Source organism: Candida oxycetoniae, assembly GCF_023343755.2.
Source record: "Candida oxycetoniae strain CBS 10844 chromosome Unknown scaffold33, whole genome shotgun sequence".
NCBI classification, from domain to species: Eukaryota; Fungi; Ascomycota; class Pichiomycetes; order Serinales; family Debaryomycetaceae; genus Lodderomyces; species Lodderomyces oxycetoniae.
Window position 1 is genome coordinate 62877 of NW_026055466.1, and position 22649 is coordinate 85525.

Genomic DNA, 22649 nt, shown 5'->3' on the forward strand with positions numbered 1-22649 from the left:
TTTTCCCAGAAAAATAAGAATGAATGAATGATTGAATGATGGAAAGGATGAGAGAATAAAGAAATTTGTAGATACAAAACAAAACAAAACAAAAAAAGTTAATATAAACTGAGTCCTGAGTCTGTAAAAGGTTAATTGCCTACTTTTATTGTTATTATTCTTTTTTTAATTTTGATTCTCATCGAGTTTTGCTATCTTGTGCCCATGTTTTTCTTTTCCTTGTCTTTTAACCCTGTTCCATAATAAATTAACGTCATCAAACACAAATGACCATAAAACACCACACCAGCTCTTTACTTGAGGCAAGGGTTCATAAAACTCCGGTGCCATTGCTCGGAGTGCTGGTAATTTTGTCCATGCGATATATGGAAAATCGTGGTGTTCATTATGGTATCCTACATTCCATGTCAACAAGTTCAATGAGCCATAATAGGAGTAAGTTTCTGGTGGAGCAGGGATGATATTACAACCATCAATTATTTCCAGATTTCTTGGACGATTATTTTCGTTCAATACGTAATGTTCAGCTATGAAATGGCCAGCACATGGGTGTAATGATCCTGCCAAAAAAGAGCTTATTGGGAAATATAAGAAACTCTTGATGCCAAATGATTGAATCCAGATATAGTCAAACAATACTTGACTAATAACATTCAACAAATGGATATAAGTGAATTTGATCAGGGTAATGAACATCGGCCTCAATGCATAGAAAAAGATTTGACAAGTTGCGAAAAACGCTTTTCCTAGTAAGTTGGATAAAAATATTCCTTCGTATCTAGTAGGTAAATCGGTATCCAAATATTCGTCACCCATAAACTTGTGATGTAATTGATGGTAGGGTTGGAAAGAAGCCAGGTACGGAATACCGATGGGTATGTTTGTAAATATAGCGAACAACTTATTATGAAATGGTTTCTTGAATAACAAGTTATGACTCAACTCATGAATGGCGAGGAATATAGCTTGATTTGAAGTAGCGCCAATTATGTATGCCAATAAAAAGTATTTCCAAGATAACACGGGCGTGTTTCTCAAGTAATAGGCAACGGAACACTGCAAAGCTACTATAGCCATAACATACCACTTGGTCTTTGGCTCCCATCCAGTCAACTTTGTTACATCTTTGTACTTTGCAAGTATTTGTTTCCTTCTCATCACGTGTGGTTCCAAATCATTTGTCCAATAAAACTCATTGAGAACTTCTATTGGAGCGTCGGCTTGCGGCGTAGAGAATGTAAACGTCGTATCGCAATGTCTATGCTTTATAGGAGCGTCCATGACTTTAGTTTTTTTTGTTCCTTTCTTCCCTTTTGGTTCCTTTCTTCTCTTTTTAGCCCCCTTTTTTTTCCTACTGGCTTGTTCATGAACTGAATATTAAAAACGAGCGCTTTGTTTGCATCTTCACTTTGGTTTTATATACATTTTTTTTTTTTATTATAAAATTTTAAAAAAATCAAAATGCCGAAGATCATCCCATATTGACATGAAAGGCTTCTGGTTATGCAAAAAAAAAAAAAAAAAGAGAGTACGTCGTTTAAGAACCAACACCATAGCCACCAACACCCGCACTCAGTATCCATCAATAATATAGCCACCAACACTATAACCGCCAATATTGTAACACTACACTATATAAGCATACTCTCTGCTTTTGTCTCTCTCTCTCTCTCTCTCTCTCTCTCTTTAGTTTTTTGATTGCATGATTTTGCAGCTATCATAGAACAAAAACCGTTTTTTTAATACGACAAATAAATAAAAAAATAAAAAAAAAAGAATAATTATATCGAGATCTATAGCTACATCAAGTTACGCCAGGTAGTCTTAAAAGTGAGCAAGTCACTGGGTTCCATCAAAGGAATGCACATCAAACATTTATTTATTTATTTATTTTGGAACCCAGGTCTTTGTCGTTTTTTTTTTTATTAACAAGTAAGAAGAGCGTGGAGGAGGGCAAAGGGAGGTTTTGTTGTTGTTGATAATGATGATGATAGGAATAAAAAAGTTCCGCTACCAAGTGTCATTCCATTTTTGGAAAAGTTTGTAATTCCAATGGCAAACACTGTAGAGCAATGAGTTTTGCCATCAAAAGAGATAAAACTCGTGAGGGAACTTTAAAAGTGTGATTTTTTTTCTTATAGACTGCTCTTTGAGGAACTTGGGAACCGCTTGGGAACTTCTTGGGAACGCTCTTTTGGAACTGCTTTTTTGTACTGCTCATTTGTGATAAATAACCAGTATGTCTCAAGACGCCTCTAAGATTCAAGTTTACGTATACGATTTATCTCATGGGTTAGCAAGACAACTTAGTCCTGTTATATTAGGTTTCCAAATTGACGCCATTTACCATACTTCGGTAGTTGTTCGCGGCAAGGAATATTACCTCGATCAAGGAATACAAACAATTCCTGTAAACTCAGTTGCCCATCCCAAATATGGCCAACCTATAGAGATAATCGAAGTGGGGGAGACGTTTGTTGACGATAGTATTCTACAAGAGTTTATCAACGATTTGAACAACCATGATGAGTTGAAATACCATGCAATGAAGTATGATTTATTCACAAATAATTGTAATCACTTTACAAACACGTTAATTGAGTTCCTTTGTGACTCGCAATTGGAAGAGAGGATTTTGAAATTGCCTGATTTGGTATTAAACAGTCCCGCGGGGCAAATGTTGAAACAGTTGATTGAAAACAATGCATAAATGAGTGGCGACACTATCTACACTATCGAGCAGAGCGAGATAGTGGAGCAACACTGACTACATTGACACGCCAACACTATCGAGCAAAGCGAGATAGTGGAGCACACTGACTACACTGACACGCCAACACTATCGAGCAAAGCGAGATAGTGAAGCACACTGACTACACTGACACGCCAACACTATCGAGCAAAGCGAGATAGTGAAGCACACTGACTACACTGACACGCCAACACTATCGAGCAAAGCGAGATAGTGAAGCACACTGACTACACTGACACGCCAACACTATCGAGCAAAGCGAGATAGTGAAGCACACTGACTACACTGACACGCCAACACTATCGAGCAAAGCGAGATAGTGAAGCACACTGACTAGCTGCCACCGACACTTAGTAGCTCGTTACAACACTATCTCGTTCTGCTCGATAGTGTTGCTCGACAGTGGAGCTCACTGACTACACTGATACACCAACACTATCGACACTATAGTCATGCACACTGACTAGCTGCCACCGACACTTAGTAGCTCGTTACAACACTATCTCTCTCTGCTCGATAGTGTTGAGAGCTAGTGCTCACGCTACCAACTGTTCAAGAGAAGAAAGATTTTGGTGGTTCACAATTGATGGAATAGATTATTTACTTGTTTTACATTCGATAGTGTCTATACTCGGTAGCTTGTTACAACACTATCTCGCTCTGCTCGATAGTGTTGCGAGTAAAATTATTTCTGGGGACAGTTGAAATGTTGAGTTATTATTTGTATTGGCTATCTAGGTTATTACAATCTGTGCTAGTTGTCTAGGTTATTCCCGTTTGGCTTGGTGCTCTGGTTTTTTACAATTTTGCATCTGGCTTGCTACCTTTTTTTTTGATCAAGGAGACAGACTTGTAGAATAGTTTTATCAACAAAATTTAAAATATCAAATTCAACATACCAGATAATAGTGTTTATCATGTTTGCAAAACTTTGCTATAAATGCAAACCAACGTGACTCCGCCATATCTTGACTCCTGAGGAGAGTAATGGTCCAGAAAAATGGTCCAGATTAATGGCCTAGAGTAATGGCCTAGAGTAATGGTTCAGAGTAATGGCCTAGGGAGTCGCTAGTCAGTGCTACTCCACTAGCTCACTTCGCTCGATACTGTCAGTCAGAGCTACTCCACTAGCTCACTTCGCTCGATACTGTCAGTCAGAGCTACTCCGCTAGCTCGCTTCACTCGCTAGTGTCAATCAGTGCTGCTCCACTAGCTCGCTTCGCTCGATACTGTCAGTCAGAGCTACTCCGCTAGCTCGCTTCACTCGCTAGTGTCAATCAGTGCTGCTCCACTAGCTCGCTTCGCTCGATACTGTCAGTCAGAGCTACTCCGCTAGCTCGCTTCACTCGCTAGTGTCAATCAGTGCTGCTCCACTAGCTCGCTTCACTCGCTAGTGTCGCTCTTGATAAGAAGTCGTGTGCTGTGCAAATTTGGAGCAGATTTCAATTTGCAACACTTTGTTTCAACCAGACAACCAAAACCAGTTTATACTAGATTGATATATCACAGTGTAATTACTTTGATTCAATTCTGAGTAAGGAGTCAAGTTGGAAAGAGGAGCGAATGTTTACTTCTTTTCCGGTTTAAAAGGTTTGACTATTGAAGAAATATGGGCGACTCTTTTAATGTATGTTTATATCCATGTGTTACCTATCACACACATTTAAACACATACACCTACTAACCTCATTCCAGGCAATTGATCCGTTTAATTTGTATGATTCAAACACTAATCAGCAAAATAATACCTCATCTAGTAATCATGTAGATCCCAATCAACTCAACACCAGAATCAATTATTTTGCAAATATCGATTTTCGAAGAAATGTGCCATTGAATCTGCTGCTGCTGTTACAGCAGCAACAGCAACAACAGCAACAGCAACAACAACAACAACAACAACAACAACAGCAGCAGCATGAGTCTGAACAACCACTTGGACACCAACAGTACCAATCTCCGCCAATTTCCTCACAATACCAATACCCATTCCACCAGCGCGATTTTACTTCCAAGAAGATTTGGAATACTAATACCAACGCTAATGTCGGTATCGGTGTTGGTGTTGGTGTTGGTGTTGGTGTCGGCGTCGGCGTCGGCGTCAGTGCTGGAACAGGAACAGGTGCCACAACTTCACGTTTGCAACTGGAAAATATCTCATTTCAACATTTGGACCCTATCAAAGAACAATTTAGCAGTACTAATTTTTTTAATGATAGCAATACAATGGAGGAAACTTCATTTGATTCTATGAAAGTTGGTGATTCAAGGATAAATACTCCACATTCTTCTCAACTGTCAAAAAACTTGCTGCAGTCGGTACTTCAGCAGCTGCAAAATCCAACAAGTAGCAGTGGTGGGAACAAGTATATGAAGAATTCTTTGTTGAATGCTCCGAGTTATGTACCTATGCAATATGGTGGCGGATCAGTAGGAAGTGGTTTCAAAAACCATCCTAGTGGTGCATTGTCGAGCGGAGCAGGGACAGCAACAGCAGCAACATCAACATCAACATCATTGACACCCAACACGAATAGATATGGAACGGAAACAGAAAAGAGTAAAGAACCTGATTATTGGAAAGAAGAGCTAAGTAAACTAAAGAGCGAATTACTTATTAAGAATCAGATAATCAAGAATTTGACTGATCAAATTAATTTAATGAATAAGCAAAGATCAAACAAGAAATACATTGAAGTTAAAGAAAGTCAATTTGGTGGTAACGATCCTTCTTCTTCAATTTCACTGCAAACCATATTCCATGTCCCAACTAACCATTATCAATTATTTCAAGATTTGTCCAAGACACTTCAAGAAAAAATAGTTGAATTAGACGAGACAAACGAACGATTGGAAATTCTTTTGGTTTCACAGGATTTAGTTCGAAAACAAGGTGGTGCTACAGGGTATAATATAGAACAATTGAGTCAAAATTTGTTATACAAGTTGCAGAACTTGCAACAAGAGAATGAAGAATTGATCAGGATGGTGAGTATAGGGAGTAAGTCTAGTTTATTAGTTGAGAATGGGATTTTGAAGCATCAAATTAAGATGTTGAAGAAGAAATTAGGTCAGAACGTTGACGATAATGAAGATTAAGAAGGAAAAATTAAAAAGGTTGAAAGTGGTAAATTGAAAAGTACTTGGATAAAACAAGGCAAGACAAATCAAGATAAAACAAGACAAGAGAAGACGGGATGGGACAGGACAGGACAGGACAGGACAACCCACACACGAGTATATGGAATAACAATGTTGATAAAGTTTGCAATTGAACTTGAAATTGAACTTGAACTTGAATTTAAACCGATTGAAAATATTATTGTAAAAATTATTCAAAGATTTTCTCCAACTGATTTTTAGAAATCGTTCAAGACTATCGAGCAGAGCGAAATAGTCTAGTCTAGTCTGCTCGATAGTCTAGTCTAGTCTGCTCGATAGTCTTTCTTTTATCGACTAGACTTGCTTCGCTCGTCTAGTCTCTCTCTCGATTAATACCCCCCATCATATCGTCTTCTCTCCTCATCCTTCTGTACCCTACTCGAGTTCATCACTTTTCCTTTTGCATTCCTAGTGGTTGTTGCTAAAAATAAAAAAAAACGGGTGCAAAATTTCCAAATCCGACTTTTTTCTTTTCAGGTCAATTTTATTGACAAGGCCTCATTACCAAGATTCGGTTTAGAAAGGTTTTAATTGTTGTTGCATAAGAGGATGAGACCTACAATGGTAGAGATATAATGTCTTTTGAATTAAAGTTTCTTTTTTCTATATATAATGGACAGACTTTTATTGGTTTGCTTTCTTGGCTGTTACGTGTAAGAGTGCATTGTGCATTTGCTTGATCTCATCGGGTAGCGAAACATGAGTAAGGTACTGAGTGTTGCTCCACTATCGAGCAGAGCGAGATAGTGGAGGAAAGGGAAAAGAATAGACTGAAAGATGACAAAATAGACTGAAAGAGTGACAAAAGAATAGACTGAAAGAGTGACAAAATAGACTGAAAGAGTGACAAAAGATAATAGGGTAATAGGGATACAATTGGAAGGTGGGGGATACAAAAAAAAAGACTTTGAAGTTGTAATAACAGGTGGGAAAGAATGAATCGACACTAGTTGCCATCGAAAGTTGATAAATTTCATTTATATTGCTCTTTGTGTTGCTCCTTCCCCCTCCTCCTCCTCCCCCTCCTCCTCCTCCCCCTTCCCCCTGTTTCTTCTCCTTTGATGACTATGTAATGAAAATGTAATAGTTCTAGAATTTCAATACCAAACAGAAAATTATTTACCGGTTTAACTTTTAATGTCACAATTGTAACAGAAATAGAAACAAAGAAAGTAAGAGATTGGAAATAGAAAAAAAAAAAAAAGGAGGCGGAGGAGGCGGAGGAGGCGGACAAAGAAGGGGTTGACCTTGGAAAACAAGTTAACGTCGTTATTGAAAATAGGTGAAAACCTGTTGAAACCAGTGAACCCCCCCCCCAGTAAACTCTACTTGTTAACAGAAATAATTAAATACAATAGCACCACGCTGTTTAAAGTATATTTTTGTTAGTATGGTAACAAAAATACATTGAGGCCTGTTTTACACGTATTCTATTTTTGGTTATGATTCCTTTAATCTGGGATGACTATTATTTCTGTTACTCAATATGTTTAGTTTTAGTAATTTTCTCTCAAGCACATAATATAATGACAATTGCTGATTTTAGAATAAGGGGAGAGAGGGACAGTGAAGGGCGAGAGGGGCAATAAAGGGAGAAAGGAGCAGTGAAAGGCGAGAGCGTTAATTTCGTGACTGGCTAAATTTAAAATATCAACTTCATTATACTTTCCCATATACTTTCCATATACTTTCCATATACTTTTGCTATTATTTGCAGTTGTTTTGCTATCTCCTTCAGATCCCTGTGGTAAAACACGCCAAGAAGTTTAGTCGATAAAAAGAAAGAAAAAAGAAAGAACCTTTTTTTCCGCAACGGTTAATTTTTCACTTTTTTTTCCGATAGCTGATTTACTTTTCAATAGTCTAATCCTTCTTTCATTTGGGAAAGGAAAGACAAGAGTGGAAAGAGTGCTAAGGACTATTTGTGCTGACCAAGGGATAAGCTGTACTGATCTGAATTGACCAAGAGATAAGCTGTACTGATCTAAATTGACCAAGAGATAAGCTGTACTGATCTAAATTGACCAAGAGATAAGCTGTACTGATCTAAATTGACCAAGAGATAAGCTGTACTGATCTAAATTGACCAAAGGCTAATTTGAGTTGACCTGTGCTGATCTGTGCTGAGCTGAATTGAGCTGACCTGTGCTTATCTGAGCTGACCTGTGCTTATCTGAGCTGACCTGTGCTGAGCTGAATTGAGCTGACCTGTGCTTATCTGAGCTGACCTGTGCTGATCTGTGCCGACCTGTGCTGATCTGATCTGTGCTGACCTGTGCTTATCTGACCTGTGCTGACCTGTGCTGATCCGTGCTGATCCGTGCTGATCTGAATTGAGCTTACCTGTGCTTATCTGAGCTGACCTGTGTTGACCTGTGCTGATCCGAGCTGACCTGTGTTGACCTGTGCTGATCCGAGCTGATCTGTGTTGACCTTATCTGTGCTGAGCTGATCTAAGCTGACCGAAAGAACTACCCCTAAATCAACTTTTGAGTCTTATTTTCCTTATCAGTTATACAGCTCAGTCTTAAATACTATTATACAATGAACGCCTATACATCATCAAAAGCAACATTTCGTTTAGAAAAGGAAAAGGTTTTACCAACAACAGACCCCAAATCACCATTTTTCTACAATCTACCACCAAGTGACTCCAAACCAATTGATACCCTTTTGGAGTTTTTTAAAGATTGGAAATATTTCATAAAGTCGGTATTATACTACTTTCAAGAAATCACTTTAGTAAAAGAGTTGGAAGCAAATTTGAATTATCAGCTTATCAGTGCCGTTCAATTCCCAGGTTGCAGAGATTTACCACAACGGATTATTCATGATATCAACTTGAAAAGAGAACCAGCCAATAATAATACACCACCGAAAACTACGCCAACAAAGGAATTGAAAAAAACACTATCTAGTTCTAGCTTAAACTCTATGAGTAGCACGGCTACACATGGTAGTACTGCCTCGTCAGTCTCTACACAAAGTCACGGTCAAGCAACTCCTGCTGGAAATACAAATGCTAATGCAACTACAAGTAGTGGGCAAAGAGTTACACATGAGAAGGGACAGCGACCGGGTTTACTAAAGACCAAATCTAGCACAAATCAATCCTTTTTGAAAAATGCAACTAGCAATTTACACAAGAGAAATAGCTCTTTATCTTCATTAAAAAATGCACCATCGACATCACTGTTGCTGATACCTTTTTTACATCAACAGCTGCATCAACAACAACAACAACAACAACAACAACAACAACAACAACAACCACTACTGCACGGCCTGCACCAACAACTACAGCGACTGCAACAGCAACAGCAAAATGGACAATCACAACAACAGCAACATCAAAGTGGAGGTTCTTTACCTCCAATCTTAACCACTACACAATACACAAATGACGTTAAAATTTCCAAGGGTATGTTTCCTGAGAATTCACTATTCACCAATCTTCCTTCTTTGTTATTGAGTTCTCATCATAGTGCTTTTTCCAATAGTCACAAATTACACAAAGACTTGACAACAAAGCTAATTCCACGGTTGGAAATATTGCTCAAACAAGTATCGCACAAGATCAAAGAAATTAAGGCATCTTTAAGAAATGATGCCTTTGCAAACACAGAATTATCAAAGGAAGTTTCTGAAACGGGACAAGTTGTGAGTCGGTACACAAGTGCTATTGAGCTTTACTGTGGTCCCAACCCTGTCATCAAAGGATCCAGTGTTGAGGATGACGATGGAAGACTTGTTGAAGGTGAAGAATTTGTAGCTTTGGACGATCCATTGTTGTTGAAACTTAAAGTTGATTCAAGATTGAAAGCCCAGTTGATTGCCGAGAATTACATGTTTGCTTCCTATATCAACTTACAAAATATAAGTCGCGAGTTATTCACCTATTTAATCAAGGAATTGAATTGGGTAGTGGATAAATTTGGTAAACTAGATTTTAGTTCCGAGTTTTACCACTATTTAAAAACACAAGTTAGCTCGTCTTCAACCAAGGATTGGGAATATTTTATTAGTCATACACCAGTATTTGTTAATCCGTATGAGACAACTGAAGAAAATCCCCATCGTGAAATTCGAACATTCAAAATGATCAAATTACCATACTCCGATTCAATTCAAAATAAATGTCTTCGATTTGGAATGATGTATAAGAAATCTAAATTGATAAAAAGCTATACTAGATACTTTTATGTTTTATCGTGCAACTATTTGCACGAATTTAAATACGACGAAGAGCTTGCTTCTGCTGCCCAAGGAAAGAAGAATAGTGCCAAAAAGAAAACGATTGGGGGGTTTATTGGTTGCGATGATGAACCTATCAAATCGTATAACTTAAATGACTACTCAATCAGTATCAAGGACGAGCTGTCTTGGAAGTTTGTGTTAACGAAAAGATCGAATAAAAGTAGCAAGAAAACTCTTAAATGCGTTAATGAACAAGATTTCAAATTATGGTTTGAGGATCTTTTTGAGTTGTTGAAGTTTGAAGCTGATCATTATGCAAGATTTGCTTTTATACAAAGAAAAGCAGAACAAAACGGTGGTACAGAGGTCAAACCAAAGAAGAAATCAAATGTAGCTGCTAATTATAACACTGCTGCTCCTGCTGCTACTACTACTACTAATAATAATAATAATAATAATAACAATAATAATAATAATACCTCAGCAGGAGCATTTGCTGCCTCGCAGGGTCTTTCATTACAATTGGACAATATGTCAATGCCTGCTTTATCGGGGATGTTCACCCCAAAGATTGGTACTCCACGAGGTTCACCTAAGAGTCAATCGAATCAGGGTGAGGCTAATCCATTTGAAGAAGTGTTTTCTGACTTACCTCCAAGTAGTAGTACTAGGGCAAGTTCAGTTTCATCTTCGCCTTCACTTACACCAAGGATTTCTTCACCAAATGATTCGATGGCGAGTTTATCTACTTTGAATAAAATAAACACAAACGGGGTAGTTGGACATGAAGATTATTTGAAATTACAACAAGCATTCCTTAAACAACAGGAGGAAATCCTTAAATTGAAGAATCGGGAAATGGAAAATATCGAATTGATTCATCAAAAATTACAGTCCTTACAACTCTCCCAACAGTCTTCACTCGCGAATAGCAACAATAATGGTAATGATCGAAATAACAGTGACAATAGCAATAATTATTATAATAACAGTAGCAACAGTGGCAACAGTGGCAACAGTAGCAACAGTGGCAACAGTATCAATAACAACAATGGGGAAGTAAAACTGGGATTAGATGTTAGGAGAGGGTCAGGAGAGAGTGTTAATTCGTTTGTGTTGCACCATAATTCTGTGCCTTTGACTCAACGAGCCATATCTCAAGTGGATGGTGGTAGTGGTGCTACTACTACTTTTACTTTAGGGGCAGAGAGCAAGGAGAATGTAAGTGATGAGAATGGAGATGGGAACAGAGAAGATGTTGGTAGGAAAATACCTACTGTTTTTGTAACTAGTGACCATTAAAGACAATTTGGTGGTATATTCTTTCTTTTTATAGATTTATAGGAAATGAATGCTCAACTTTTTACACGCAGCAGAGCCAACCATGTTTAAACAAGTTAAACAAGTCTCGTTATTGAATATCAACACCATAGAGCGAAGCGAGATAGTGGAGCAGCACTGTTTAGCAGCATACTTGTATGATTTCCCCCCTCCTTTCTCCCCCCTCCTTTCTCCTTTCTCCTTTTCCTTTTTCCTTTTCCTTTTCCTTTTACCTTTTACCTTTTACCTTTTTCCCCATTTTTTTATACCTCACAGAGTCTCCTACCTGAGCCATCTCTTATAGCAAAATACCCATCCTTATTTGCGCCTTTTTCTCTCTTTGGAGAAGTATACTTTGCCACTTCTCCTTTGTAAAAATTGCAATTTTGCCAAATATAAAATTGCACCAAGCTCTCGAAAGCCAACAAGTCGCAGCGATATAGATTAGCAGCATCGACATTTAATGGAGAATCTGGTTCTGGATGATCCATAAGTTGTAAAACAGCAACTACCAAACTCTGTAAATTCCACGCCGGGCTCCACAGAGACTTGAGTATATCCAAACAAATTTCCCCCAGCTTTATATCTACATTTGGATGAATTATTGAAGTGAGAAAAGTAATCTTTGGTGGTTGTTGAGGATATGAGTGCGGTATTGAGATATTCAAAGTCCATTGGCCTGAATAGTACCATTTTGAGTCGGTTATTGTTGGCTTAGCAATAACAGCATGCCAATGGTATAAATCTTCTGAATCTATAGGATTTAGAGAGATGAGTTGTGCATGTTGTAGACACGGAGGGTTCTTTCTATACTCAAGAAACTCTTTAGATAACCTCTTTAGCGACGGCGACATATCAGGAAAGCTCAAAATTGGTTAATATGAAATTAATTAAAGAGATTTTACTGAAAAGGTCTTGAAAACTCAATACAAATTAAACTATTGTTTTCCTCTTCTATATATATATATTTATATATATACGCTGCCTTGTTTCATTCAACTTATTGAGCTCATCGGAGAACAATTTGATATTTTTATATCAAAAAATTTCCCCAGGAAATTTGATCCTCGGATTATGTAAGAAACTCCCCATTCATTAAGTAACATCGAATTAACTTTGTGTATATCTATTATCTAATGATTAGTCAATCACGGTTAAAATATTTCCCCCCATGTGAAATATCGATCATGAAAAAAAAAAAAAAATGAACAGAGGAATTTCGGTCGTAATTGCCAATTTCTAGAAAAAAATGTGATCTTTTTCAATGTTTCGGGGGTGTTGTCACGTGAATTGGCTATATAATTTACAATTTTTCGAATAATTTTTTTAAAGGTAGTGGTCAGTAATTAACCGGAATTGGAACAATATAGTTTTAAATGATTTAATGCATGGAAGACTTGTTATTACCCCTCCCTAAAAAAACGTACTGCAAGCCGCGGAGTTATTTAAAAATTCGCCCCACTCAATGCCACTATCGAGCGCCACTATCGAGCAGAGCGAGATAGTGGAGCATTATTAAATTGCTCTCTCACCGGCAGCGCTAGCTGCCACTATCGAGCATGGCGCCACTATCGAGCAAAGCGAGATGGTGAAGCACACTCACCATATTTCATTGTACTAAATTGCTATCTCACGGGTAGCTCGCTTTGCTCGATAGTGGAGCACACTCACCATCTTTCATTGTATTAAATTGCTATCTCACCAACGCTGCCTCATTGTCTTCGACATTTTCTCTACATTATCATTATCTCTAAATCTTTACTCACTCTTTTTTCTGCTCGCAGAATTTTGCATTAATTTCTATAAAAAAGAATACAAATTTAAGTATAACTGCAAGTGCTTCACTATGGAGCAGAGCGACATAGTTTCGGCAATGTATAAAAGACCATTTTTACCAGCACATTTGCTAATCCTCTCTCCCCTTTCACTAAATTTACTGCTAAAACTAAAGATTGCTATGATTCAAGAAAAAATGCTCTTTAAAGTTATAGAAAAAAAGAGAGAGAGGAGGGGGGAGGGGTAAGGAGGGGACCTACTTGGTTGACAAGATCACGTGCATTATCACGTGATAACCATTAATAAGTTACTACTATTTAGTAGTACTTGTGTCACGTGATTTAATAAGAGAATTGCGACACTATCGAGCAGAGCGACATAGTGGAGCACACTGCTGCCACCGACACTACTACGAGCAGAGAGAGATGGTGAAGCAACACTTTGTAGCTTGTTGCAACACTATCGAGCAGAGCGAGATTGTGTTGTTCGTTAGTCGAGCAACACTTTGGAGCTTGTTACAACACTATCTCGCTCTGCTCGATAGTGTTGCTCGATAGTGCTGCTCGATAGTGCTGCTCTATAGTGTTGCTCGATAGTGTTGCTCGATAGTGTTGCTCGATAGTGTTGCTTGATAGTGTTGCTCGATAGTGTTGTCGGTGACAAATTTATTCGATTTAATTGGCTCGTCATCGGCATGAGCCTGAACCGCTCCGGCGCGTTTAATATGCAGTCTCTTTCGGAATTTTCAAGAAGCTCTGCCAATTTTTTTTCACAATCATTAGCCTTGACTCATACGAATCATTTGTACACCAGTCATTAAGTATCTATTCATGAGCTTTGCAAATACAACGAGGAGATGCATTCGGAACTTCACAGTCACGGCCACGCGATATGAAGCTTCGAAGCCCAAAACTTTAAAGCTCAACAAGCATTCTGCTGTTGTAACCGAAGACCCATCACAAGGAGCTTCTCAAGCGATGCTTTATGCCACGGGTTTTAATGACGAGGATTTTAGTAGGGCCCAAATTGGAGTTGGGTCGGTTTGGTGGACAGGTAATCCATGCAATATCCATTTAATGGACTTGAATAATATGTGTTCGGAATCAGTCAATAAAGCAGGACTCAAGGCAATGCAATTCAACTCTATTGGAGTTAGTGACGGTATAACTAATGGTACGGAAGGGATGAAGTACTCATTGCAATCAAGAGAAATCATTGCCGATTCTTTTGAAACAATGACCATGGCTCAGTTGTACGATGGTAACATTGCTATTCCAAGTTGCGATAAGAATATGCCTGGTGTCTTGATGGCTATGGGTAGACACAATAGACCAGCAATCATGGTTTACGGTGGTACTATTTTACCAGGCTCCCCTACTTGTGGTGGCTCCAAAACCAATCCAGCAATTGCTGACAAGATCGATATCATTAGTGCTTTCCAAAGCTATGGTCAATACTTATCAAAACAAATCAATGAAGAAGAAAGAATCGATATTGTGAAACATGCCTGTCCCGGACCCGGTGCTTGCGGTGGTATGTATACCGCCAATACCATGGCCTCTGCTGCCGAAGTATTAGGGTTAACCTTACCATATTCATCTTCAGCCCCAGCTGTATCTAAAGAGAAGGCAGCCGAATGTGCTTCCATTGGTGATGCAATCAAAAACCTTTTAGAATTGGATTTGAAACCAAGGGATATTTTGACCAAGAAATCATTTGAAAATGCCATTGTTTACATCATTGCCACTGGTGGTTCAACAAATGCGGTGTTGCACTTGATAGCCATTGCCTCATCTTTTGATATCGAATTAACAGTTGACGATTTCCAAAGATTAAGTGATTCGACACCATTATTAGCTGATTTTAAACCCTCTGGTAAATACGTTATGGCAGATTTACAAAACATCGGTGGTACTCCAGCCGTTATGAAGTTTTTATTAGAAAAGGGCATGATTGATGGTTCTCAATTAACTGTTACTGGTAAGACTATTGCCGAAAACTTGGCCAATGTTTCTGGTTTGCCCGAGGGACAACAAATTATTCACACTTTAGAGAACCCATTAAAACCAACTGGCCATTTACAAATCTTAAAGGGAACATTAGCTCCAGGATCAGCGGTTGCCAAAATTACCGGTAAAGAAGGAACTTATTTCAAAGGTAAAGCTAGAGTATTTGATGAAGAACATGCTTTCATCACTGCTTTAGAGAATGGTGAAATCAAAAAAGGAGAAAAAACTGTTTGTGTAATTAGATACGAAGGACCAAAAGGTGGACCTGGTATGCCCGAAATGTTGAAACCTTCAAGTGCCTTGATGGGCTATGGTTTAGGTAAAGATGTTGCATTATTAACTGATGGCCGTTTTTCTGGGGGCTCGCATGGGTTTTTGATTGGCCACATAGTTCCTGAAGCTGCTGAAGGAGGACCTATTGCCCTAGTTGAGAATGGTGATGAAATCGTTATTGATGCAGATAATAATATCATTGATTTGTTAGTAAGTGAAGAAGAATTAGCTAAGAGGAAGGAGAAATGGTCACCACCGGAACCAAGATATAAAAGGGGTACGCTATTCAAGTATGCCAAGTTAGTAAGTGATGCATCTAAAGGATGCGTTACTGATTTGTGATTGAACAGTAAGACCGTGGAGGAGGTACGCACGCGAGTGGTGTGAGAAAGAAAAAACGATAAAATAATATCGATCTTAGAAAACAAAAGGAATACATACATGTATACATATATCCAGGAAAGGATTCGTCAAATAGAATGCATTTTTTTTTTTCTTTTTTATTTATTTATTTATTTATTTATTCATTGAAATTCATCTAGTCCGAATTATATAATCTTTTCCTGATTTTGTAATGTATCTGACCCAAGGGTATGATTGGTATTGCAATTTAGGCTCATTGATCCGCAAATATCTCACTTGGATACCACTAGTGGTGAAATAAGGTATGCTGAAATTAACCTTGATTGGCTTTTTGTTCAATGCACTTTCGGCTGATTCGTCCATTACTGCGGGTAATCCCAATTCTGCTCTCATTGAAAACAGCTTACCTCCGGGGAAAGTTTTCAATTTCCATACTAAGCAAGATTTTTCGGGAATCCATTTGATTGAACCATACTCTGCTTCTGTTTTGGGGCTATCTGCATCTTCCGGGATTGGTATTATTACTTCGACGTTATTTGCTGTTGATTTTTTCTTGATTTGTGCTTTTACAGTACACTGAATTTCAATTCGTGAATGCTTGTGAACCTTTGTCTTGCACTGGACCAAGATCAATGGTTTTTGTAAAAACTGTGCCAGGGATAGTCTATATGACATTAGTGTAAATTCCCCATCTGGTGGGATAAACGTAATTATTTTTTCATTTTCAAATTTTGATAAGCGAACACATTGATGGAATTTGATATCTTCCATTTCGATATTTTTACCATTGTTGTCCAAGGAAGAGTCGTTATTGTTGCCGGTAAAAATCCCCTTATCATTCAAGCCCAATCTTAAATCCGGCATTCCGCTTAAATGACTCTTGATATTGACTTCGCCCAAGATTTCGCTGTTCAAGACTTGTCCATTTGCAGTGATCAACATGTTTATACTTTCAACGACATCCAAAAACGCTTCATTCTTTTTGTATGTGATACCGTCTTTTCTCCAGCTGACTGCATTTGTCAAAGCATTAGGCGGTGCAACAAGGTGCGTTGGTGTGCTCTTTATCAAGGAGTAGTAATCTTGAGTGATGTACTCTTTTAATATTTTGAAATCAGTAGTTTGAACGATACCGAAATCCATCATTTCGTCCAATAGTTCGTAAATTATAACGAAATTGTCTCTTATACTTTCTTCTTCTAGCGACTTGAAATATTGGGTCATTACTTCGACTAGCTTGGATAGGAAAATGATCACCGTCATGACATTTTCATTTTTACGTGTTAAGGCGCAAATGTACAAGTTGTTGTGGTTGATAAAGACATAGTTTATCCCCTGGTCATTAATGAACGGCTTGTATTCACCATCATCTATGGTATTTTCCAATTCCAAGAGCAACATCGAGAACTTATCGATTGTATTGGGAGGAATGTCCCCCTTGTAGTCTCGGGATAGTAACGGCTTACCCTTTATGTCTAGAAAATGTATCTGCGACACCATTGCTGCCACTATATCAACCTAGCTTCCTAGCTTCCTAGATTCGTTTCCTTACTGAGCTAGCTCTGGTTTGCTGAGTTTGCTGACTTGGCTTTACTTGTTTGATTCCTTGTTTTAATTGAATGAAGAAAAAATTGACTTGAAAAAAAATTCGTGCTGGCGTATCGAGCGAACCAAGATAGTGGAGTAGCACAGTAGCGACACCATCGAGCGAAGCGAGATAGTGAATAGTCACCCACCTCTATGGGCTAACCTATATATCTCATTCCTCGATAGTGAATAGTCACCCACCTCTATGGGCTAACCTATCATTTATAGGCTAACATAGTTTATACTATATTCAATAGAGCAAAGCGAGGTGGCCTCTACTCTACTCTCCTCTCCTCTATTCACTATCTCAGTACTCTACTCTCCTCTCCTCTATACACTATCTCAGTACTCTCCTCTCCTCTCCTCTATACACTATCTCAGTACTCTCCTCTACTCTTTTCTCCAATCTACTCTACTCTCTACTCTCTACTCTACTCACTACTCACTACTCACTACTCACTACTCTTTACTATCTCATTACTCTACTCTACACTATCTCGCTCTGCTCGATAGTGTCGCTCGATAGTGTCGCTCGACAGTGGAGCATTGACATCCACCGATACTGCGACCTGAGTCTTGGAATTACGAATTTGCAGTTACTGTAAAGTAGCTGAATGGAAACAATGTTGGAACTAGTATTAGCAGAGTTTTGCGGCATGGATAGCCAATAATAGCTCCAGAGGATAGATAGCAACAATAGCTTTACAGTATAGATAGCCCTACAGTATAGATAGCCCTACAGTATAGATAGCTCTAGAGTATAGATAACTCTACAGCTTATGTAGCTCTACAGTACAGATAGCTTTACACCTAATATAGGTCTACAGTATAGATAGCCCTACAATTGTATTTAATCGCACTAGACATGTCAACATTTGTTTCAGACATTTTTTCAGTTTTTTCGGATATCCTGACAGCATTTCAGATATTTCGACAGCGTTTCAGATATTTCGACAGCGTTTCAGATATTTGTACAATTGTTCCAGACATTTCTTAGTTGTTCCAAATACCCCGACAGTGATTCAGACATGCCGACAGTGATTCAGACATTTCCACAATTGTATTCAACAAGTGTCGTAACAAACTACCAAGTGTAATCACAAACTACCAAGTGTTACAAAAACTACCAAGTGTTGCTCCACTAGCTCGCTTTGCTCGCTAGTATTCTAGTTGTACTTCTATCCACGGCACACTACAACTTATACCTCTTTATCAACCGTTCCCACCATCAAAATCAATTGATTTCCTCTTATAGCCCTACAATAGATAACCCTACATTAGATAACCCTACAATAGATAACCCTACAATAGATAACCCTACGGTATAGATAACCCTACAATACAGATAACATTACAGTATAGATAACATTACAGCTTGTGTAACTCTACAACTTGTGTAACTCTACAGCTTATATAGCTCCACAGTATAAATAGCTCTACAGTTGTATTCAATCGATTTCTTTTTATAGTCGCTTCAAGTCAAACAACTCACCACTATTGAATATATATTATACTCAATAATAACATCAATTCATTTATATAAATAAGATGTTTTATCTTAATATTTCTATACTTTTAAATTAATATCCAACTATATACAAGACTAATAACTACAATCAAATAAATACTATTAATAAGTTATTATCAACAACTAGTATCTACTATTAATTAGTATTTACTATCAAAAAATGTTTTCTATTAATAAGTTGTTGCCACTACTAGCAACTACTGTTGATAAGTAATTGCCACTACTAGTAATTGCTGTTGATAAGTAATTGCCACTACTAGTAATTACTGTTGGTAAATTGGTGCTGCTCCACTAGCTCGCTTCGCTCCCTAGTGGGTATTCAGTGCTGCTCCACTAGCTCGCTTCGCTCCCTAGTGTCGCTGTGTAGCCGTGTCGCCGTGTCGCTGCCTCGTGTCATTCTAGTCGTGTTTACACGCCCATAATATATTTCTTTTTTTTTTTGCGAGTAAATATGAAACCATAAACAAACCACAAAACAACAATATCTCAAAATCGACCCAGAAATTTTCCAACTAACCTTATACTTTCTTTTTGGGGATTGGGTCCTGGTTTCATAGCTGTTTATCCCTTGTCTAGTAGTGGTATTTGCTGGTAATAGTTGCTGGTTTTTGCTGTTCTTAATTGCTAGTCCTTGGTCCTTGCTACTTACTGCTTACTGCTTACTACACTCGCTCACGTACAATGTTGTTAAACTCATTAATAATAATTCCACTCCTTACCAAATTGGTCTCGGCAATTGCCCCCATCGAAGTCAAGGGAAACGCCTTTTGGAATACAGAGACGGGAAAAAGATTCTATATTAGAGGTGTCGATTATCAACCGGGCGGTTCCTCGGAATTGGAAGATCCCTTGGCTGACACTTCGGTGTGTGAAAGAGATATCCCATATTTCCAGGATTTGGGTCTAAATACTATCCGTGTATACTCCATCGACAACACAAAAAACCACGATGAGTGTATGGACAAATTGGCAGATGCCGGCATTTACGTTATCTTGGACGTCAATACTCCTTATTCTAGTATCACAAGATCAAATTCAAACTGCAGTTATAATGCTGATTATTTACAAGAAGTCACTGCTTCTGTTCAGGAGTTTGCAAAATATAACAATACATTGGGCTTCTTTGCCGGAAACGAGGTCATCAATGATGGGCCTTCTTTAGAAGCAGCTCCTTACGTCAAAGCAGTTGTTCGTGACCTAAAGACATTTATCAAAAATAGAAATTTTAGAACTATACCAGTCGGTTACTCAGCAGCAAGTGTTGCCGAGTACCGTTTGAGCTCCGCTTTGTATTTCAATTGCGGAGACGATGAATTGGAAAGAATCGACATGTTTGGAATAAACGATTACTCATGGTGTGGTGATGCATCCATGACTTCATCGCAATATTCTCAACAAATGAAGGATTTCGCCAACTATACTGTACCTTTATTCTTTTCAGAATTTGGCTGTAACACAAAGAGACCTCGTCCATTCAGCGAAATCGAGGTCATCTACTCAACTCAAATGTCACTGGTTTTCTCAGGAGGCTTGGTTTACGAGTACTCAGAGGAACAATCAGAATATGGATTGGTCACTTTGGATGATGATAAAGTGACTACTAATCAAGATTTCGATAACTTGAAATCACAACTCAATAAAACTTCTGATCCAAGTGGAGATGGTGATTACCTCGATAGTTCAAATGACAATGGAAATAATTGCCCTTCACTTTCAGATTTATGGAATGTTACTCTGGAAGTACCAGATACTCCTCTTGGTGCTCTTGGTTATATAAGGGGAGTTGTAGAACCAACGGGACATGGATTCGACGCTTATGTACAAGGAAACTGTCATAATAATGATGTTGATAATTTTGCAAATAATACTAGCACACTTAGCGCATCTACTCGTGATGCTGCTGCAACCTCTACTGCTGGTAGTGATTCATCATCTTCATCAACAAACACCTCCAAAGCCAATGAGGGTACTATTGCAACCACTGGTTTCGTTGGATTACTCACTTTAGTTGCAAGTTTCATTTTTGTCTAAAAAGGAAAGAGAAGATTAGATTATACTAGTTCCTTTTTGGGGGAAAAAAGTTGGAAAAATTATCGTATACAAATTATACAGTTTTAAATTAGTATGTTTTCATTTAATTCTTTTATCAAACTTTTTGCTTTATACCATACATCATTTCTTCTTTATTTATCAAATGACCTATTGAATCTATCTCGAGCAATAATTTATCAACATCCAAACACCAGTCGTTTAATATTCCATTAATGTGGTTATCGCTAGTTCTAGGATCACTTCCTTCCAAGTGCTTAGTTTTGGAGAATTTCACAATTCCTTGAGGACGATTAATCTTTGCTGTAATCATTCCCGAGTTTACTGCTTCACTGATGTATTTCTCAGAATCGTCAGTTGACAATTGTAACAAGTAAGCCAAACGGTCCAATTTGATACATTGATAAAATTTGTTTATTACGCGGAGATTGTGCTCAATTATTCTCTTTTGCAAATTCTCATAGTTTTTTATATCCTTAAAGATTGCTGATTGTGAAAACTCTGTTTTGTAAAGTGTTTCAATGTTTGACCAGTGAATGAGTTCGTCAGTAGTGAAGATCTCCAACAACTTGAATATTTTGTCGTCAACGTTTTTCTTCAATGTGGTGTTGAAGGTGAGCTTTTTGATTGAGGAGTCTAGAATATTGTAATAGACTATATCTTGACTAAACTGTTTCTGCTCTGCCTCCGATAATATCGGAACGTCAATAAGTAATAGCAAATTATGTACAATTGAGTCATAGTCGTGGTTGAACTGATCTATATCAATAAGAAATTTCAAATAGCGCACCTTAAACTCATCAGCTCTAGGGAAATTCTTTAAACTTTTGAGCAAAATTTTCCTACTCAAAATTTTGGCCTGGTTAAAGTCACCTTTTTGTAAGGTCAATTTGATCTGTTCTAGAATATACTCGATTTTATCACTAAACGGCATAAGTGAGTACGTTTCAACTTGCAAGTCGCATAGTATCTCAACAGCCTTATCCAAATCATTCTTTTTGTCGAGATATATCTCGGCTAATTGCTTAGATACAATGGCCCTCTCCACTTCAACAAAAATCTTTTTATCAGTAACGACTCTAATGGTCTCTATTAAATTCACTTTCGTAGCAAGTTCCTGTGGATGCAGCTCATTCAACTTGTCCAACTGCTTAATGACATCCTGAATAAAGGCTTGGATGGAAGATTTCAACTGTCCGTGTTTCTTCGAAAGAATCGTTATCAAGTCATTCAAATACTCCCAATCGTTATTATCTACCAAAGTGGTAACTATCTTGCTCAAGACCCTTTTGGATGAAGCCAAATCAGAAGATTGACGTGTTTGTTTCTCTAAAACAAGATACTTCTCCAACTGTTGTTTATAGTCACCGTTTTTCTCAATGAGCGGAAATTGCTCATCTAGTGTGGCGGAAAAATCCTTCTCTGCCTTTATTGGATCTTCTCTCGACATCTAACTACTAATAGTAACAGCTTTCAACGGCAAACTAATCAAACTAATCAAACTAATCAAGCTAATCAAGCTAATCAAGCTAATCAAGCTGGTGGTGATGGCAATGGGCAATGGCAATTTTTCAATCCAATTTCCGAAAATGCGAGTAATGCGCTACCGGTGTCGGAAAAAAGAAAGAGTGTC

At 38.0% G+C, this 22649-nt stretch overlaps 9 protein-coding genes across 9 annotated transcripts; 5 read left to right on the forward strand and 4 right to left on the reverse strand. All coding sequences in view use genetic code 12, as the record gives it.

Moving 5' to 3' along the window:
* Positions 1–165: 165 nt before the first annotated feature.
* On the reverse strand, positions 166–1281 carry DES1 (Des1p; the record flags this gene model as incomplete). Its single annotated transcript, XM_049324970.1, has 1 exon — positions 166–1281. One exon carries the CDS (start codon positions 1279–1281, stop codon positions 166–168), a length of 1116 nt encoding a protein of 371 aa, XP_049179321.1.
* A 958-nt stretch (positions 1282–2239) lies between these two features.
* Positions 2240–2710, forward strand: KGF56_003620 (uncharacterized protein; the record flags this gene model as incomplete). Its single annotated transcript, XM_049324971.1, has 1 exon — positions 2240–2710. One exon carries the CDS (start codon positions 2240–2242, stop codon positions 2708–2710), a length of 471 nt encoding a protein of 156 aa, XP_049179322.1.
* Positions 2711–4361: 1651 nt separating this feature from the next.
* On the forward strand, positions 4362–5851 carry MUM2 (Mum2p; the record flags this gene model as incomplete). Its single annotated transcript, XM_049324972.1, has 2 exons — positions 4362–4379; positions 4448–5851. The coding sequence occupies 2 exons, from the start codon at positions 4362–4364 to the stop codon at positions 5849–5851; spliced, it is 1422 nt and encodes a 473-aa protein (XP_049179323.1).
* Positions 5852–8458: 2607 nt separating this feature from the next.
* KGF56_003622 (uncharacterized protein) lies at positions 8459–11413 on the forward strand (the record flags this gene model as incomplete). The annotated part of the gene is made up of 1 exon (XM_049324973.1): positions 8459–11413. One exon carries the CDS (start codon positions 8459–8461, stop codon positions 11411–11413), a length of 2955 nt encoding a protein of 984 aa, XP_049179324.1.
* Positions 11414–11694: 281 nt separating this feature from the next.
* On the reverse strand, positions 11695–12285 carry PEX4 (E2 ubiquitin-protein ligase peroxin 4; the record flags this gene model as incomplete). The annotated part of the gene is made up of 1 exon (XM_049324974.1): positions 11695–12285. The coding sequence occupies one exon, from the start codon at positions 12283–12285 to the stop codon at positions 11695–11697; it is 591 nt and encodes a 196-aa protein (XP_049179325.1).
* A 1752-nt stretch (positions 12286–14037) lies between these two features.
* On the forward strand, positions 14038–15831 carry ILV3 (dihydroxy-acid dehydratase; the record flags this gene model as incomplete). The annotated part of the gene is made up of 1 exon (XM_049324976.1): positions 14038–15831. One exon carries the CDS (start codon positions 14038–14040, stop codon positions 15829–15831), a length of 1794 nt encoding a protein of 597 aa, XP_049179326.1.
* Positions 15832–16023: 192 nt separating this feature from the next.
* APM1 (Apm1p) lies at positions 16024–17253 on the reverse strand (the record flags this gene model as incomplete). Its single annotated transcript, XM_049324977.1, has 1 exon — positions 16024–17253. One exon carries the CDS (start codon positions 17251–17253, stop codon positions 16024–16026), a length of 1230 nt encoding a protein of 409 aa, XP_049179327.1.
* Positions 17254–19648: 2395 nt separating this feature from the next.
* Positions 19649–20998, forward strand: PGA4 (1,3-beta-glucanosyltransferase; the record flags this gene model as incomplete). The annotated part of the gene is made up of 1 exon (XM_049324978.1): positions 19649–20998. One exon carries the CDS (start codon positions 19649–19651, stop codon positions 20996–20998), a length of 1350 nt encoding a protein of 449 aa, XP_049179328.1.
* Positions 20999–21113: 115 nt separating this feature from the next.
* RPN5 (proteasome regulatory particle lid subunit) lies at positions 21114–22466 on the reverse strand (the record flags this gene model as incomplete). Its single annotated transcript, XM_049324979.1, has 1 exon — positions 21114–22466. The coding sequence occupies one exon, from the start codon at positions 22464–22466 to the stop codon at positions 21114–21116; it is 1353 nt and encodes a 450-aa protein (XP_049179329.1).
* Between the last annotated feature and the right edge of the window lie 183 nt (positions 22467–22649).